This window comes from Sminthopsis crassicaudata, chromosome 3 (assembly GCF_048593235.1).
Source record: "Sminthopsis crassicaudata isolate SCR6 chromosome 3, ASM4859323v1, whole genome shotgun sequence".
In the NCBI taxonomy this organism is placed as follows: Eukaryota; Metazoa; Chordata; class Mammalia; order Dasyuromorphia; family Dasyuridae; genus Sminthopsis; species Sminthopsis crassicaudata.
In genome coordinates, this window is record NC_133619.1 from 332,453,376 (window position 1) to 332,472,385 (window position 19,010).

The window sequence follows — 19,010 nt, forward strand, 5'->3', positions numbered from 1 at the left end:
ATTGAGATTACAGTCCTCTCCCTCCTGGTTCCCTCTCAAAACTCTGAATCTCTTCTCTAGTGTCCAAGGAGTCCTGTGGAGAAAGGCATAGAAACGAGGCTCCTTTATCAGACCTTCAGGTTCTCTGCTTTCTAGGCTAACACCTTGGTTCTGTTGTGGGTCTATTTCACACAAGAAAACTGGCTTTGTCTTCTATTTCACCTAGAATTCAATGGCTAAGTCATCAACTTACTCGGTCTCTTAAAGAATCAAGAGAAGACTTGTCTTAGAGCGAAACAATGCTCAGGTCAGGGATGTCCCCTAATTACGTTCACCAGGGCACCCTCCTCCCCACTGCACTCTCCTCCTGATGACTGCCCTTCAACATCCCAGATTCTCTCTCCAACACAACAAAGGAAGCATCACTCGGGCCACAAGCGGTCACTCCCACATTGCTGACATTTCGTACTACACTCACCCCAGGACTTTGACACCAGAAGACTCTCCTCTAGACATCTTCGCAGAGCTTCCTGCAAATAGGAAACCAAACAGGAAAGGTTAAGGGCATCGGTCCATCCTACAGACTCTGAGCAAAGGAGGCGATGGAGGTCCAATCCTGAGGGCTGGAGTGCATGCTTATGGCCCACTTTGTAAATTAACCGGTTGGGTTCATACACAAAATGCCATCTCCTATCTCTTTCCTCTGCTCAGGCTGCCCCCCATATTTGAGCATTTCCAATGGCAGTGCAGATCATTCCCATTTTGGAGCCTTTATATAATATTTAATACTAATATTTAATTATATTCAGCACTTAGTGTCTGATACATAATAGGTGTTTGATAAACATTTTTTTATTTATAATTTTTTGACAGTATATATGCATGAGTAATTTTTTTTAACATTATCCCTTGTATTCATTTTTCCAGATTTTCCCCTCCCTCCCTCTACTCCCTCCCCTTAATGACAGGCAATCCCATACATTTTACATGTGTTACAGTATAATCTAGATACAATATATGTGTGTAAATACCATTTTCTTGTTGCACGTTAAGTATTAGCTTCCGAAGGTATAAGTAACCTGGGTAGATAGACAGTAGTGCTAACAGTTTACATTCACTTCCCAGTGTTTCTTCTCTGGGTGTAGTTATTTCTGTCCATCATTGATCAACTGGAAGTGAGTTGGATCTTCTTTATGTTGAAGATATCCATTTCCATCAGAATACCTCTTTATACAGCATTGAAGTGTACAGCGATCTTCTGGTTCTGCTCATTTCACTCAGCATCAGTTCATGTAAGTCTCTCCAAGCCTCTCTGTATTCCTCCTGTTGGTCATTTCTTACAGAGCAATAATATTCCATAACATTCATATACCACAATTTACCCAACCATTCTCCAATTGATGGACATCCATTCAACTTCCAGTTTCTAGCTACAACAAAAAGAGCTGCCACAAACATTTTGGCACACACAGGTCCCTTTCCGACCAAGGGACTTTTTAAAAAAAAGTTTGAGATGTATCATTTCTCTCAACCAACTGATTAATATTTCTTTCCTAGATGGAACTGACTTCCATCGCCATGACCTTCTACAGATCGATACTTAGGCATTCCAGAATGTAGGAGAAAAAGTAGAGAAGTCCTGGATAAACATTATTAATAATAATGACACAAAACTCAGATAAGCCTCTTTCTTAAACAAATCAAAGATCTCCTTTAAATAGGTATGGGAATTGAGAACATTCCAATGACCTGAAAAGATTGCAAGATGTTTTTTTTTTCCTAGGAGATCCAGGAAACAGCACTGTATTATGAAATGCATGTTGGTTTCTTTATTAGAAAAGGTAAGAAGCTGTGACTCAGTCAAACGATCCTTTCTGCCCGTCACACGGCACTCCAATTCCAATTTCTGGACCGCTAAACAATCTGAACACTATTCCTGGGATGCATCCCTTCTTACTTCTGCCTCAAAGCATTTTTTCTTCCTTTAAGACATTTCTCAATTACTATTATCTATATGAAACCTCCCTGATATTCCCCAAAACTTGTGCCTGGACCCTCAACTATGTTGCACTTAACTACTTTGTATTTATTCTCTTTAGTTTTGTTTAGCATGGACTTATGTATGTACTTGCTGAATCCCTTACTGAAAAGTGACTCCTTCACAGAAGGATTGTTTTGTTCATTGTATTTCTTTCCCCAGTGACTATGTACAGAACAAAGAAGATGCATAGTAAAAGTTGGCTTACTGAAGATCACTTTTTCCACAACATAGTTCAGGAGTGAGGAATCTTTATTCTGCCAAGGGCCATTCAGATACTTATTTTTTTTATTATTTATTTATTATTTTTAAAAATTATTACAGCTTTTTATTTACAAGATATATGCATGGGTAATTTTTCAGCATTGACAGCTGCAAAACCTTTTGTTCATTTGGATATTTATGGCCATACAAAATTATCAACTTATACAACTCAAAGGGTGGAAGGCTGTTGTATCTAGCTTTTAGTTCATCATTACCTATGGTTGCCTTAGCAAATGATTCCCTAATCCTTCTCTAGTTTGTCTGGGAGGATGAAGTTCTTCCTTAAAATAACGGACTAGATCATGGATTTAGAGGTGGAAGGAAGTGGTTATTGAGTCCAACCTTGTAATTGTATAGTTGGGACATTTAAAGCCAAGAGGAATGAAATAACTTCATCAGGGTCCCACACTTAGTGAGTGTTTGAGAGGTGGGATTGGGACTGAGGTTTTTATGACTTGAAGTCCAGCATCCTCTGTATTCCTATTGAAAAGAAAGCACACAAGAAAGGTGTTCAGAGGAAACAGAAAGAAGCTAGTCTAGTTCTGTAATGAGTGGCTGGGGTTGGTGAGAGGGCTGGGGTGGAATTGTAAGAACATGAAGTAAAGAAAAGAAGGGTGCAAAATGATTTGGGACTCTATGAGAAAAGTCTCTATTCCTAAAATATAGTTTAACCCATAATGACAAAAACCAGTCATAAATACCAAGGCGATCAAAGATAAAGGGAAAGACATACAAACCTATTTATGGCATCATTTTTGGTCTGGCAAAGAGCTTGCTGTCTATCAAGTGGAGAATTACTGAACAAATTGTGGCATAGGAATACAATGGAATACTATTGTTACAGCTCCTTTTGTGTTGGCACAGAATTAAATCAAAGGGATGTCCATCACTTGGAGAATGGCTAAACCAGCTACGATATATGATTGTAACCGAATGTTAACCGAATGTTATTGTGCTGTAAGATACGATAAGCTGGATGGTTTCAGAAAAACCTGGAAAGACTTACATTAACTTATGCATACAGTAACAACGATTTTGTTTGATGAAGACTGTGAATTACTTAGCCATTTTCAGCAATACAATGATCCTAGGCAATCCCAAAGAACTAATGATGAAGCATACTACTATCTGTATCTAGAGAAAGAACGAATATTGATTGAATACAGACTGACATGACTTGTTTTTTTTATTGGAGTCTTCTTATTCAAAATAATAAGAAAATGTTTTACATGATGGCATACATATATAACCTATATCTGATTGCTTAACATCTCAGAGAGGGATGAGGGAAAAGAATTTGAAATTCAAAAGTTTAAATCAAATTAACTGTAAAAATTAAAAAAAAAAAAAGGGCTGCAAAGGGATATCAAATTATGTATAATTTTTGATCCAGCAGCGTCTATTGGGTCTGAATGCTAAAGAGATCATAAAAAAGGTAAAAGGAATATATGTGCAAAAATGTCTGTAGTTATAAAGAACATATATAAACAAAATTAAGAGCTATTTTAAAAAGGCAATTCATTAAAGGATATAAACAAACACCTTTCAAAAGGAAGGACGTAATCAATAACAAAATGAAAAAAAAGTTCATTTCTGTTATAACTTAAGAAATACAAACCAAACAACCCTGGTATTATCAAGAAAATTACAAAGATGAGAAAATTAATTACTAAAGGGACTGGAAGAAGATGATGCTTGAGTTTTTAGCTGTTGATGCTCCAAAATGACACAACTGAAAATAGTTGGGTATTAAGCAACAAAAGATAGATTACATGAAGAGCAGCTTATCTTAGGAAGATTACTGACTATGAGAAAATAAATCACATGTACAGAAATGTGCAGATCAGTACTATTTGGGATAAAAACTAAGAAACAAAGTATGTGCCTAATGACTAAGGAATAGTTGAATAAATGATAGTATGCAGATAAAATTTCTTAAGACACTAAAAAGGATGATACATAACAAGAACTCAGATAAATCTGAAAAGGCTTGTGTGAAGTAATTAGAGTGAAGAAAGCAGAGCCAAGAAAAAAAAAAAAAAGGCATTGGGAAGAAACTATTGTCTCTGTCTGTCTGTCTCTTCTCCTCTCTCCCTTCCTCTCTCTCTCTGTCTCTTTCTTTCTCTGTCTCACTCTCTCTCTCTGTCTCTTTCTTTCTCTGTCTCACTCTCTCTGTCTCTGTCTCTCTCTCTCTCTCTCTCTCTCTGTCTTTCTGTCTCTCTCTCTCTGTCTCTCTCTCTCTCTCTCTCTCTCTCTGTCTTTCTGTCTCTCTCTCTCTGTCTCTCTCTCTCTCTGTCTTTCTGTCTCTTTCTGTCTGTCTCTCTCTCTCTGTCTCTCTCTCTCTGTCTCCCTCTGTCTCTCTCTCTCTGTCTCTCTCTCTCTCTGTCTCCCTCTGTCTCTCTCTCTCTCTGTCTTTCTGTCTCTCTCTCTGTGTCTCTCTCTCTGTCTCTCTCTCTCTCTGTCTTTCTGTCTCTCTCTGTCTCTGTCTCTCTCTCTCTGTCTCTCTCTCTCTGTCTCTCTCTCTCTCTCTCTCTCTCTCTCTCTCTCTCTCTCTCTCTCTCTCTCTCTCTCTCTCTCTCTCTCTCTCTCTCTCTCTCTCTCTGTCTCTCTCTCTCTCTCTCTGTCTCTCCTCTCTCTCTCTCTCTCTCTCTGTCTCTCTCTCTCTGTCTCTCTTTCTCTCTCTCTCTCTCTGTCTCCCTCCCTCCCTCTCAATGTCTGTCTGTCACACACACATGCACACACAATGTCTCCCTCTCTCTCTCTCTGTCTCATTTATCATTATTATATTATCTATCTACATCTATTATCTATTATATGTTTATCAATTTATTTATTATCTATAGGTCTGCCTGTCTGTCTGTCTATACATCTATCTATCTGGAAGGAAATTTCCTTAGGAAACAAGAAAACAACAAGGAAAGTTAATTCTGCAAAAGGCAGGGAGGGAGAAGAACAGAAATCAAATAGAATCAATTGAAGGGGAGGAAGGAAATAGGAAGAAATGGAAATGAACACATGAGACATGAGTCTTGCAAAAAAGACATGGAGCAAGGTGAAGGTAAGAGTGTGGGGAAAGAAGAGCAACATAATTAAGGGAGATTTTGGAGACGTAAGTGTTAGCACACTAGCGTGCACAGTGGGAATGATAAAACCTAGCAGGAGCACTCATCTCTTTTGCTAGTATGCGAAGAGGAACCGGTCCCCTCCCCTCCTTTAAGGCCTTGGTGATGTTAATAACACAAACAAGTAAACATGACAGAGTGAGAGGGCTAGGAGTTTGGACGTCAGAGTCCAATGGACTCATTTTACAGATACAGAAACAGAGGCACAGAGAGATGAAATGCGGACGCTCGTGGTTGCCCTGAGCTGTGAGCACAGGCCCACTGGCTGCAGTCCCCGCTGTGCTGGGGCAGGCAGGGATGGAGGGACAGCACAGTCAGGGGCAGCGTGGGTCTTTCTGCAAGCTGTGCCAGGGGACGCTAGCCAACTCAGAGGAGACTGAGGGATGGGGGGCTGCCCCGGCTCCCTTCTCCATGCACTCTGGGTCTGGGGGGACCGTGCAGAAAAAAAGAGTCACAGGCCTGAGTTTTTAAGCAACTTTTAAAAAACAAAGCTTTCTGAGACTCGTTCCCAGAGAGCCGAGTCAGAGGGGCAGTGGCCTGAGAAAATGACAAGTGCTGTCTGCTGGATGAGGGTTACATCACCGAGTAGAAGACAGGAAATGGATCAAGGAGGAAGGGCAGAAAGCAGACCACAGTGCTGGGGGGGTCATACAAGGAAAATAAATGAGGCCTCCTCCCTAGTTATCCATACAGTCTACAGAGATGAGTCATACTCTCTGCCATCACTGCTGGCAAACCTGTTCAGCTTTGTCTCTGTGATCCCCTGTGGGCTCCTCTTGGCAGAGATACTGGAGTCGTTGCCATTTCCTTCTCCAGCTCATTTTACAGATGAGGAAACTGAGGCACACAGGGTGAAGTGAGTCAGCCAGGGTCAAACGCTCATAATTGTCTGAGGTCAGATTTGAACTCACATCTCCCTGGTTGGCTCTGTCAAACTAAAGGCCCACCATGATTATTAAAATATTACTTAATTTGTAACAGAATTATATAATTATTTAATATACAGCAGTAACACTACGTATAATTACTCTTTTGCTATATATAGCAATATCATCATCATAATAGAGAGCCACAAAAATGCTCAGCAATAATATTTAATGTAATATGTAATGTAATAATATTTAATGCAACAGAGACAGACGGAAAGCAGGAAAAGCTGAGTTCTGATTCCAATTCCAACACAAGCTAACTGTGGGATGCTGAGCAAGTAACTTGACTTCTCGGTGGCCCAGGCAGAACAGTTGTGGATTTGAGTTGGGGGGTAAGTTTCCTACACAATTAATTGGGAGTCCTATATATGAAGTAGGTCACAGGTTCGATCTTCTCGCAGCTCAAACAAGCAAGCAAACAGAACAGCACACACAAGGGAGAGAAGATAGGATTCAGAGTCAGAGAGTGGAACTCGATTCTGGCTTTCCCACTCATTTCTCTGGGCCTCAGTTTACTCAAGAATATAACAAGGGCCTCTCTGCTCCAGATGTATAGCTCGGGGAGCTGTTAAAGAAGCAGGCGGTAACCTCTCTGATCAGGACATGAGAGAAATCAGGCAGCTGGCTTAGAAAAAGTCAGACATAGGCTATTTAAAGTCAGCCCGGCTATTTAAAAAAGAGGATTTGATCCAGGAACACATTTCATGTCAAGAACTTCACTATTATTAGTCAACGAAATATGGCAGCAATAGGAAAGCAGGTCAAAGCCTGGCTAAGGTGGAGTAGGTCCCATTTCCATTCCCCTTAGGAGACTAACTTGCACCGTTAGAGAAAGCATCCTCCAAAAAGGTGAAGTCTGAAGCTTTGCATTAAGAGAGTCCTCCCTTTTTTCTCTCTCCAGGTTGGACTAGGCTGTCACAGGAACCTTGTGTCCAAGGACAATTTCCTTCTTACCTGTTACTACATGCACTTGATATACCACAACTCCACTAGCTAAACCTTGTGAAACAGGGGGTTATTTTCTGGTGATTTGTTAATCAAGGGGCCGCTGTGTAAAGCAGACTGGCAACACAGATAGAACACTGGGTCTAAAGTCAGGGAAACTTGAGTTGAGATCCAACTTCAGACACATACAAGTCACTTAATCTCTGTCTAGAACAATTTCCTCAATTGTAAAATAGGGATATTAATAACACCTACCTCCCAGTGGTGTTATAATCATCAAATGAGATAACGATTATAAAGTACTTAGCACAGTTCCTGGCACATAAATAAAATTTGCTTATTCCCTTTTCCTTTTTCCAAATGCTGAAGAATAGGACACTTCCCTCATCCTATTACTTTTAGCTTTCCAGACACAGAATCATTTTTGATAAATGAATACAAATGTATTGTCCCTTTATACAGAATAGACGTATTCCTTAAAAGTCAGAGATGAATTACATTTTTGAAAATGAAATCTCTTTCTAATTGCCACATTTTATCTTAATTTTGAATTTTCATTTCATTCCAGACACTTTAAATCTAACTGAATCATGCTGAATTTTCTAGCATTGTCATACATTGATATAATATAGGGTAGTATTAGTCTAGCTGCAAAATTTAGTTATAGATAAGTACCAGGATAGAAGTAAGAGCCCCATAGCTCAGGGTTCAAAGCAAGAAGAGAAACTCTTGCCAGGCCATTGATAGATGCCTTGAATATTGTTCTCTTGCTTAGAGTAAAAATCTTTTACTTGTAGGTCAAAAAACTAAATCCTAAATGAAAACAGACAATTGAAAGATGGGTTTTAGTGAAATGTAAGATCATTAGCAGTAAGCAAGGTGACACAGGAGCCCAAAAAACCTGAAGTAGTCTTAGGCGATGAGAACATACTTCACAGAGGCAATATTGTACAGAGAGCTGGGCTTAGAGTCTGGAAGACTTGGGTTACAATATTGTTCTAACAATCCTGATTATGTGACCCTGGGCAAAATCTCTTAACCTCTCGTTCCTCTAGGACACTCTTGCATTAGAAATGGAGTATCCCTCATTGGGTATTCCACCAACCTCTGAAATTAGAGATCTGATCTCAAACTATGTAGAACAAGAAGAGACAGCTCCATTGTACTCTCTCCTGGTCAGACAACAATATTCTAATATTAATTCTAGGAATCACACTTTAGGAAGGATACTTCCAAATTGGAATTCAATTAGATTAACATTTACTAAGTGCAATCAGACTTAACTTTTAGAAAAAAAAATTATTAAGTATGATATAACATTCAAAACATTCCCCAAAACTGGGGTCCATTGTCCCCTTGCAGACAAAGATTGGGTCCAAACTATAAAAGTATAAATGTATAAAGGTAGTGGGGCACACACATATGTTTCAGAAACATATAAGAGAGTACCTCACAAATTTGGACAAGGAGAATCCCTTTTTTCCTTAGTAAAGACCTCATGAAGTTTCCCTCAGCTATAGCTCTCTGCCAAGCTCCAAGGACCAGAACTTTCGTAAAATCCATACCCTAAATTTTTATGCAATGCAAGCAATTGTGTTCCTTAAAGCTGCCTCAATTCTCAAGGATTTGACCCCCATGTTCCTATTAAATCATGTTTATCCATGGTTTGTCCTTAGAGTATCATTGATTTATCTCCTTCTGATCACATTGGGTGCTTTGATACCTATTGGTCCAGTTTCCCCCAGAACATGTGAATAGAGAAAGGAAAAAAGTAGAACTCTTTCTGACCTCAATTCCCATCCATCTTGTTTGATTATAATCATTTACTACAAAAGGAGTTGTTTTTGTTATTTTTTTTCCCAATAAGGGCAAGGAGTGGGAAGGAGAGAAAATGAGTTTTTTAAATGGGAAAATTAATTTAAATTTTAAAAATCAAGTATATAAAAATGAATCACAACTAAATCATTACAGTTCAAAAAGTGGGTAACATGATAAAATCTTTTTGAAAAGGAAAGTCACTCTTGGAGCCAAGATTCCCTATAAGGCTTTATCTAAGGATTGTTGAAGCAAGCAATTGGCAGCAATTTGCCAAGAAATCTAGAAGAAACTGGAAATGACCAAGACAATAATGTGTGGTTAAATATTAAATGTGCAGTTTCAAAAAAGAAGGAAAGAGACATAAGACAAAGTGAAAGCTGTTAACTTCACTTGACACAAATCATAAAGCTTCTTTGACAATTCTGCTATGGGGCCCTGAGAGGAGCTTCCCAGAAGGGAGGAAAATACTCAGAAAAAATCTAGCCCAATAACTCTTCAACCAACAAAGGAGAGAAGTGGAAAAGCTATTTTTAAACTTGGAGCAAGGAAAATTCTTTCAAAAAGTTACAAATCTCTTCTACTCAGGGTCATCGAATGTTATAGAGTAGTATCTATGCTGATAAAACTCACAAGGATGAGCCATGTAAACGAAAGCAACTTTGGAAAACCCAGAAATAAAGGCAGGAAGGCCAGGCTGGCCACACATCATCCGCAGCTGTGTGTGTGGTCTAGGGGACCTTCTCATAAAGAGAAGTACATGGTGAGCTAAGAAGGAATGCAGAGAAGAGATGAAGAGATACGATAAGTAAGCTGAGTCTAATCATAGCACAAGTGGAAGATATTGCATGCAGGATTCCTTGGCCTAAAACTCGAGGTCCTCCACAACTAAGCCCGGACCATGATTTCAGCTTCATCTCCCAGTATTCCACTACGCAAATAGCAAATACTTTTTTTCACCCAAATTAGACTCCTTGAACATGCCTTGCCATATATATATATATATATATATATATATATTTTATCTGCATTTTATTGTTGCTGTTTATTCGTTTCAGTTCTGCCCCACTCTTTGAGAACCCGTTGGGGTTTTCTTGACAAAGATACTGTAGGGGTTTGCTGTCTTCTTCTTCGGCTCATTTTACAGATAAGAAAGCCAAGGCAAACAGGGTCACACAGCTAGTATATGTCAAGGCTGGATTTGAACTTGGGAAAGAAGTCTTCCTGACTTGGGTATACTATTCTATCCATTCTACCATCTTGCTGCCTGATTCTCACTCAATTTAATTCAAAAACTATTAATTAAGCCTGCTACTGAATCCTGGCCATATGTTGGGTGCTGGAGTACAAATGAAAGAATGCATGAAAAACATTTTTTAAGCACTTGCTATGTGCTACCCACAGAGGATTTATATAACTACTAAAATGAGACCGACTGTAATTTCATACAGCTTAAAGGGTACACAACACATAGAAGAGAAGGAAATGTATGATGTGGAAATCAGAAAGGTGGCAAGAAACAACAAAGTCCATTAATATGGTACAAGTGTTTTGATTCCATTTCCTAAGCATAAATACAAAAATTCACTTTTACAGAAGAAAGTATATATATTATTAAATGCAAAGCCACACAAAGTAAACAGATAGAAATTAGCTGGGAGTTAGAAAGGAACCAACCAAGTAGAGGATCTAAGAAAAGTGGCATGGAACAATTGGGTAAAAGTTAACAGCCACATATTTAGAAAACCACAAATTACCATTATCTAAGTTGTATTTTTATTTATTTTGTTAAACATTTTCCAATTACATTTCAATCTGGTTGAATTTTGTAGCTCACTCATTGTGTTACATGTAGAAGGTGGCTCAAGATGAGCTTTGGGATGAGCATAGAAGTCTAAAAGTCAGAAATCAAAAGGGAAAGCATTCTGGTAAAGGGGAGAGCCTCAACAAAGACATGAAAGTCTTAAGGGACATGGAACACTATACATAGATGATACATATGATATATCATAGGGAATATGAAGTAGGATAATTTGGTGAGGGAGAATAATGTGCATTAAGCTTTAAAACAAAGACTAGAGCTAGATGGCGAAAAATGTTCAATGATCTCATACAAAAGTCTTTGCAATCAATTATAAAGGCAATTGAGAGCCACTGAAGCTTATGGAGCAGGTTAGTGATATGGTCACACCTGTGCTTTAGGAAAATCAATCTGGGAGTCATGTGGAAGACTGGAGAGGGGAGGCAGGGAGGACATTGAGGAAGCTATTTCAGTAGTCCATGTGTAAAATGATGTGGACCTGAATTAAGATTTTGACTAGTTGAGTAGGGAGAATTGATATTGGGCAGATTGAATTGAAAAGACTTAGTAATTAATTGGTTGTGGTAGGTAAAAGTTGAGGAGCTGATCATGACTTGTAGAAAGTGAATAACTAACATTTATACAACACTTCAATGTTTGCAAAACACTTTATACTTATCACCAAATTTGATCCTCAAAGTATTGCTGTGCATTAGGTACTTTATTTATGGATAAGAAAACTGAGGCTGGGAGTGATTCAATGACTACCCCAAAGTTGCACAGCTAGTAAGTGTCTAGGCTGGGATTTAAACTCAGGACTACTTAAGACTAAACTGCCTCCTAAATTTGAAAGTCATCTACAAAGAGATTAGAGTTGAACTGATAAGAGCTGGTGAGATACAGAAGGAATGAGAAAACTGTGACTCAGGAGAGGTTTAGTGACTAGCCCAATATAAAATAAGGAATAAATGACACAGCTGAGATGTGAATCCAGTTCCTCTATTTCCATTGTACCTTGCTGCTGCTTCCTATTTCCTGACCTGAACCCCTTCCAGGCTCTTCCTATCCACCTTCCAAACTCAGATTCCTCTCCTTCTATGAAACCATTTTAGACTTCACAAATAGCGGCTAAGTTTGTGATTTCACTGGTATATAAAATTCCTAAATAAGGAAACTCTCTCTTCCAAAGCAGGAAGATTTCCTCTGCCACTCACAGACTTCATACTGCTCCTTTCATAGTGGCTAATAATGATCTCTCTTCTTTCTGAATGCCCTTGCCTTTCATTTGCCATGATCACAAACGTGGCTCCTATTCTTCTTGTCTCTCCAAATGGACAGATACATGTTAGTTTTCCAACAAGAATTTCTAACCCTTAGCAACACCCCCAGGCACTTAGTAAAATCTCTTGCACATCACAGCACACTCTAATAAATGTCTTATAGTTGACCTTCATTGAAATGGAATAACGAAGAGGGGTGAGTATTTAAAATACATAAGAAACACTAAAGAAAGGCTAGTTACTGAAGTAACTGCAGCAAAGAATAAAGCTATAAAAATAATGATGAACTAAGTTGACTAATGATTTTATAGATATGATCTCATATAATTCTCAAAAAAACCCATGAGATATAGGTGATGCAATTATTATTTTTTTGAGGCAAGTAGGCAATGTAGCAAATAGATTGTCAGATTTTGAGTCAGGAAGAACTGGATTCATATCCTGTCTCAGATACACTTAGCTGTGATTTCTTAAAAACTCAATTTCCTCATCTATAAAATGGAGATAATGCCAGCACTTTAAGAAAATGAGGCATTTGAAAGCATTATGTACATGTTAACTATTGTTATTATTATCCTTAATTTAAAGATGAAAAACTTGAGAGTTAAGGGACTTGTCCAAAGTCGCACCAAACTAGCAGAGTCAGCAATCAAATCCAGGAAGGGAAGAAGAAGAAAGAGAAAGGAAGAAAGGAAGGAAGAAAGAAAGAGAAAGAAGAAGAAAAGAAAGAAAGAGAAAGAAGAAAAAGAAAGAGAAAGAAGAAGGAAAGAGAGAGAGAAAGAAGATGTTGTAGAGGTATTACATGCTTTGCCAAAGACCACAAGGTCATATGCACACAAAGCAAAAACTAAGTTCTCTAACTCCAAATCCATGACAACAGCCATTTTATGAATGTCCTAATGGAATATCTTCCAGTAAAGCCAATCAATTTGTTAATGTGACTTTTACCAGAAAGTGCTAAATTTGCCACCACATGATCTGCATGTGAATCCTGGCTCCCCCACTTACCTCCTCACTTAATCCATCTCACTAAATCTCTGCCAGCCTCAATTGCAAATTGGATGTAGATATTTGGATAGATGATAGATAGTCTTTTCAGCTTTACATCTGTGATAATAAGCAGACAAGCACAATCTCCTGTATTTCCCTATTGATAGCTGATAGGAGAGATCAAACACCTTTGGCCAAGGCTGAAAGACCAGGAATGTGTCCTGTTACAGTCTAGAAAACTGGACTCACTCTCAGGGTTCTTAGGTTCATGTCCTGGCTCTGTTAATAGCCATTCACATGATCCCAAGTGAATCTTGATCTCTCTGAATGTTCTCTGAGCCCCAGCTTCCTCATTAATGCAGTAAGAATGATATTTTTTCTAACTCAATCCCAAGTTGGATGTGAAGCTCAGATCCTGACCTCAGGAAATCTTCTTTGTCAACAGAATCCAAGCTCAGGAAGATTCTACCCCAGCAGAAATGGTTTTGAGTATGAAGCCATCAGGGACCTTAAATTAAATGTGAAAAGGTTCAGCATGAACGGACAAATTTTGAGGGTTTTGTTTTTTTGTCACAGCTACACAGGAAATAGAGGGGATACTCTATGATCTAATAAAAAGAACATAAAATCACAAGTCAGAGGAGCTAAATTCAAGTCCCAGATCTGTAACTTACTACTTCAATCTCACTGGGCCTCAGTTTCCCCATTAGTAAAACAAGGAAGTTAGACTAGATGCATCCTCTGAGTTTCCTTCCAACTTGGATATCTATGATCTTCTAATTACCTTCAAATTATTACAAGGCAACAAGGCAAATTAAAAAAAAAATATCAAGTACTTGCTGCATCCCAGACACAGTGCTGCTTATATTTGTAGAGGGGAGAAACAATGCATAAAAAGAAGCTGAGAAGAAAGGAGGGAGATAGGGAGATTAAGATAAAGAGGGAAAATAAGGAGGGGACTACTCTCTTAGGGACATCAAAGAGAAAGTCCAGAAAGTTATAATATACCTGGAAAAGGAGTGAAGACATAGCTGGTTTGTGCATCTTCCTCAAAAAGGAGATTCTTGGAGGAACCAATTGATGCAGCACAAGGCTGCAGGTGCAGAGTGTACTTCCAGTGTGAAGAATTTAGGAGTAAGTGAAGGGGCAAAGAGGGAACATCAAGAAATAGAAAGAAGCAACATAAAAAGGATTTTTAAAAATTACAGAACAGAGGCCAAGATGAAAAAGTGCAAAAAATGCAAGTTAGAATGTCACTTGTATAGAGATACTGAAAAAAGAATGTTAGTATAACATAGAAATGAGGATATATTGGAATATACTATAAAGAAAAATCATAAGGAAGTATTGTACAATGGAAAGAATGATGGTTCTGGGAGTAGAAGTCCAGGATTTTGATCTTACTCTGCCTTTTACTACTCGGGTGACTTTTGAAAAAATCTTAATTTCTTCAAGCTTCAGGTTTTCCCTTTGTAAAGTGGAAATAATTATGCCTCTTTTTCAATTATATAAATCCTAGAAAACAAGGGACATTAGCATTGGAAAGGACCTTAGAAATCATCTATTTCAATAGACTCATTTCGTAGATTATGAAACTGATGTTGAGAGTTAAATAACTTGTTGAAGGTCATTAATTAATTAAATGTTAATTAAGTAGTAGGTCCAGAATTTAGATCCAGGTCTTCAAATAAAAACATAATACGATATTTATCTAGCACTTTAAGGTTTGCCAAGGATTTTATACATATTAAAACTCTCAACAACCCTGTGAAGTAGATGGTTTTAAAGAAATCTCCATTTCACAGATGAGGAAACTGAGGCTGACAGATTAAGAAACTTGCCATGGGTTATATAATTAATATATGTCTGGGGCAGAATTTGAACTCAGATCTTCTTAATTCCATGATTTGTATCCACTATGTCATTATGCTATCTAGTAGCCTAGCAGAACCACTATACCACAGCTGCTCCTCAAAACTAGTACAAATTAATGATTTAGAGAGGAGGAGCCTTGCTAAATTCCTGCCTGTGCCAGATTAAAATGTAGTTGTGAAATATTTAGCAAAATACATACAAATATAATACAGCATAATGTTAATAAGTGGTTTTCTAAGTCAATACGCAGCCCACAGGGAACTGTTTTTATTTGAGTTTGACATCCCTGATTTAGGGAAAGTTATCATAAAAAAAAAAATAATAGACACAAAATCTTTAAGAGCTTAGTCAGGAAAAAAATTCTGGAGTCAGAAGTTATAGTTTCCTTTGCCTAGGATGTTCCCTCCACAATCTACACTTGTTGACTTATCCTTGAAGACTTAGCTCAAATGTCATTTCCATTCTATCGTTTCTGATATCTCCACTAGAAATGAATTGGGGGTGCTGTGAAGTTCACAAGATAGGAGCCATAGAAATTGTTTTGCCATACACAAAGCCCTATAGGTATGTGCACTACTAAGTCTGCTCTTAGAACCAGTGACCATTCCCTACATTCTAATTCCAAGATCAGATGACAGATCAGATTTAGTTCTTATGTGAAGGGCTAGAGTAGAGCAGTTGGTTTTTTTGCACACTGGTCAGAAATCAAGGGCAGTGGTTCAGATGTGGGTTTTTTTTTCATAAATATACATTTTTCATCCTGGTTTCTCTCTGAATTACTGCATGTTCATGGAAGCACATGGTCCTAACATTGCGTTACAGAGAGAGAAGATGGGAAATTCCTTAACAACAGAAGTGCCTGTTAATAGTGCTGCCCTGTCCTCTGTTCCTGGGGAACAGACTACTTCAAAGTTGAACAAGCTACCTCACAAAACTGTGGACTCCAGCCAAAGACTACTGATCAGGTATATTTGTAGAGGGAAGTGTTTTTCAGTGTGGGTTGGAGATGACTTCTAATGAATCAAGGGTCTCTGGATTTCCTCATTCATGAAACACAAGGATAATTGGACCCAAACTTTGCTTTCTTATAGCCCAATATTCTTTGTCATCAGGGATCCTAACTCTTACACTGATAACACTACAGGAAAGTAGGAAGCTTCATACACATGAGGCTTTGATAAGAGTGGCCATTTTTGTTAAGATTTTTATGAGTATGGAATCTATTTATGGAATATGTTTAGAGATTAATGTCAAGTTTTATTTAGTTTGCATCAATAGTGATTTTCAGGTAAATGTTTAACAACTGGCTCTCAAGATGGGAGGGGAGGAGATTGTACACATGAGATATTTTTAAGTTTAATTTGCATTATTAGCATTTTCTCTAATATTTTCTTAAATCTAGACAAGGAAAAAGTACAACATTTATATAACATTTGTGCGTGTGATTTATATAGCATCCACTATGTGCCAGGCTCTGTGCTAAGCACTTTACAAATATTATCTTCTTTGGTCCTTACAATAACTCTGGGATATAGGCCACGATTGTGCCCATTTTGTAGGTAAGGAAACTGAGGCAAACAGAGATAAAGAGACTTGCCCTGGCCAAAGGACTAGGAAAGGTCTGAGCCTACAACTGAACTCGGGTTTGTCCAATCCAGGTCCAGCGCTCTGTGCCCTATGGCATCATCTAGTGGCCTCCCTGGTTTGCAGCATTTCCCAATTTCTGAAATAATGCTCTTACTGAAATTTCAAGTTTTCCAAAGAGACAGTAGTGTATACAAACTAATGGTGTGCTGGACCCATTATACTATGTTTGTCATACTTCATAGATCAGGTAAGTAAGATTTATTATTAAACAAAATTATTGACACTTTTAAAAATCAATAATAAGCACATCTTCACATTTTCAGCATATCTGGCAAAATTCGTAGCACATTTTAAGAAACACTAAACAAGGTCACAGTCTCAGAGATGGATGGGGCCTTTGAGTTCATCTCGTCTAATTCATATCAAAACAGGATTTTATCCTAAATTCCCTTCCAACTCATAATTTCAGCTCACCTTATATTATCAATTACTCTATTGATTAGTTCATTGAACTCTTGGGTCCTGAGATGTAAGGTTTCGATGGGAAGACAAGTGGTTAGACAGAGTTAGCCAGAGCAGATTATGGTTAGTTTCAAATCTCTTGGATGGCACAGTGGATAGAATGCTGAGTCTGAAGAGAGGGAGACCTGAGTTCAAATCTGACCTTAGACTCTAGTAAGTCCCTTAACTCTATTTGCATCAGTTTCCTCATCTGTAAAAAATAACATGGAGGAGGAAACTTTTTTGTTGAGAAAACCCTAAATGAAGTCAGACACAACTCAAATGACTGAACACTATCCTCTAGCCTTCAGTCTCACATCTCAAATGGCCTATTTGCTATGTTGTCCTGCAGGCATCTTAAACTCAACATGTCCAAAGCATAACTTATTATATTTGTCCCCAAACCTCCGCTCTTCTCAATTTCCCTATTATCGTCAAGTGTACTACCATCCTCCCAATCACTCAAGTTCACAGCCTGAACCCCTGATTCCCCGTCATGCTCCATATCCAATCTGTTTTTAAAGCCTGTCAATTCTACCTTAGTAACACTTTAATCTTAGTATGTTCTCTTTGAGATTATCTCCAATTTTATCTGTATGTTCCTTGTTTGTAAATAATTGTTTGCACATTGCCTCCTCTATCAGACTGCAAGCTCCTCAGCAACAAAGGCTGGCTTGCGTTTCTTTGTAGTCTTAGAGCTTAGCATAGAGCCTGGCACAAAGTAGGTACAGGTTTACTGGCTGACTGGTTAGGTTGCAACATGACAGACCTAGGACAACCGGATACCTGGAGAAAGAAATATTATCGTGACAAATATTCCCTATTTTGTAGGGTGGTTTTCTTTTTCCTGGTATGGCTTTTGGTGAAGAGCAAATATGAAAGAATATTAATCATCTGATCTTAGGTAGTTCATTTCTAATCACTTTTCTCATCTGGAAAAGGAGGTTTGGGTTTAGATAATCACTGAAGCCCTAACTCTGATAATCTGTGATAGCATATGACAGCCAAGGTCTTAAGAATTTAGAGGGGAAGGGAATAAGGTCAATGTGAACTTAACCAGAAGCTTGGCCTGGTTGAGGGAAACAGGAGTGGAGAGACGGAACTAAGTAGAGAATCAAAAGAGTGAGCATAAATTAATAAAAAATCCTTGAGCTAAGCCCCAGACTAGAATTCAATCATTTATGCCTTCTTTAGCCCAACGGTGGGAAAGCTTCAGATTAAATCCATGTCTCCCAAAGGGGCACCTTCTTTGATATCTCTCAATATCGAATTTCATATCATATGTCTCTCACTCAATAGTGAGTTTGGGTTCATTTTTATGTAGGAAAAAGATACTTCTAACCAGTTCCCATGAATTGATAAACCCTTCTAAAATGGAAATTCCTTCTTGCTCAATCAGTCAAGAAGCATTTATAAAATGGCTCTTCTATGTTACTTAGACCCTCTTCCAATCATTATCCTCAAATTACTTTTAGAATCCTCCTAAACCCAGGATGAAGTCTCTGAGGGATTTGGGGGCACAAGTTAGGAAGGAAGCAGCTAGGTGGAGCAATGGGTATTGTACTGGGAAGTCTGAAATCACCTTCAGACACGTAATTGCTATATGACCCTGGGAAAGTCATTTAACTCTGTTTTCCTCAACTATAAGTGAATTGGAGAAGGAAATGACAAAGAACGAAGTATCTTTCCCAAGAAAATCCCAAAAGGGAACATGAAGAATTAGACATGAATTAAAAATGACTAAAAATAAAAAAATAAAATAAAATAGGAAAGGAAGCCCCATGAAGCTAGGTTTCTGACTAATGGACCACTCCAATAACATGGAGAGGACATTCAATGAGGTCTCTAGTAAAAAGTGTGACATTGTTTATGGCTCACAGTTCT

At 38.2% G+C, this 19,010-nt stretch overlaps 1 protein-coding gene across 7 annotated transcripts in view; it reads right to left on the minus strand.

The window, feature by feature from the left end:
• The window catches only part of MYLK (myosin light chain kinase), a 424,364-nt gene that overhangs the window by 187,902 nt on the left and 217,452 nt on the right, over positions 1–19,010 (minus strand). For all 7 annotated transcript variants that reach the window (XM_074301410.1, XM_074301411.1, XM_074301413.1 and 4 more), the window contains one exon: positions 458–509. In XM_074301410.1, coding sequence (XP_074157511.1) covers positions 458–509 — 52 coding nt within the window. The remainder of the gene's footprint in view (positions 1–457; positions 510–19,010) is intronic.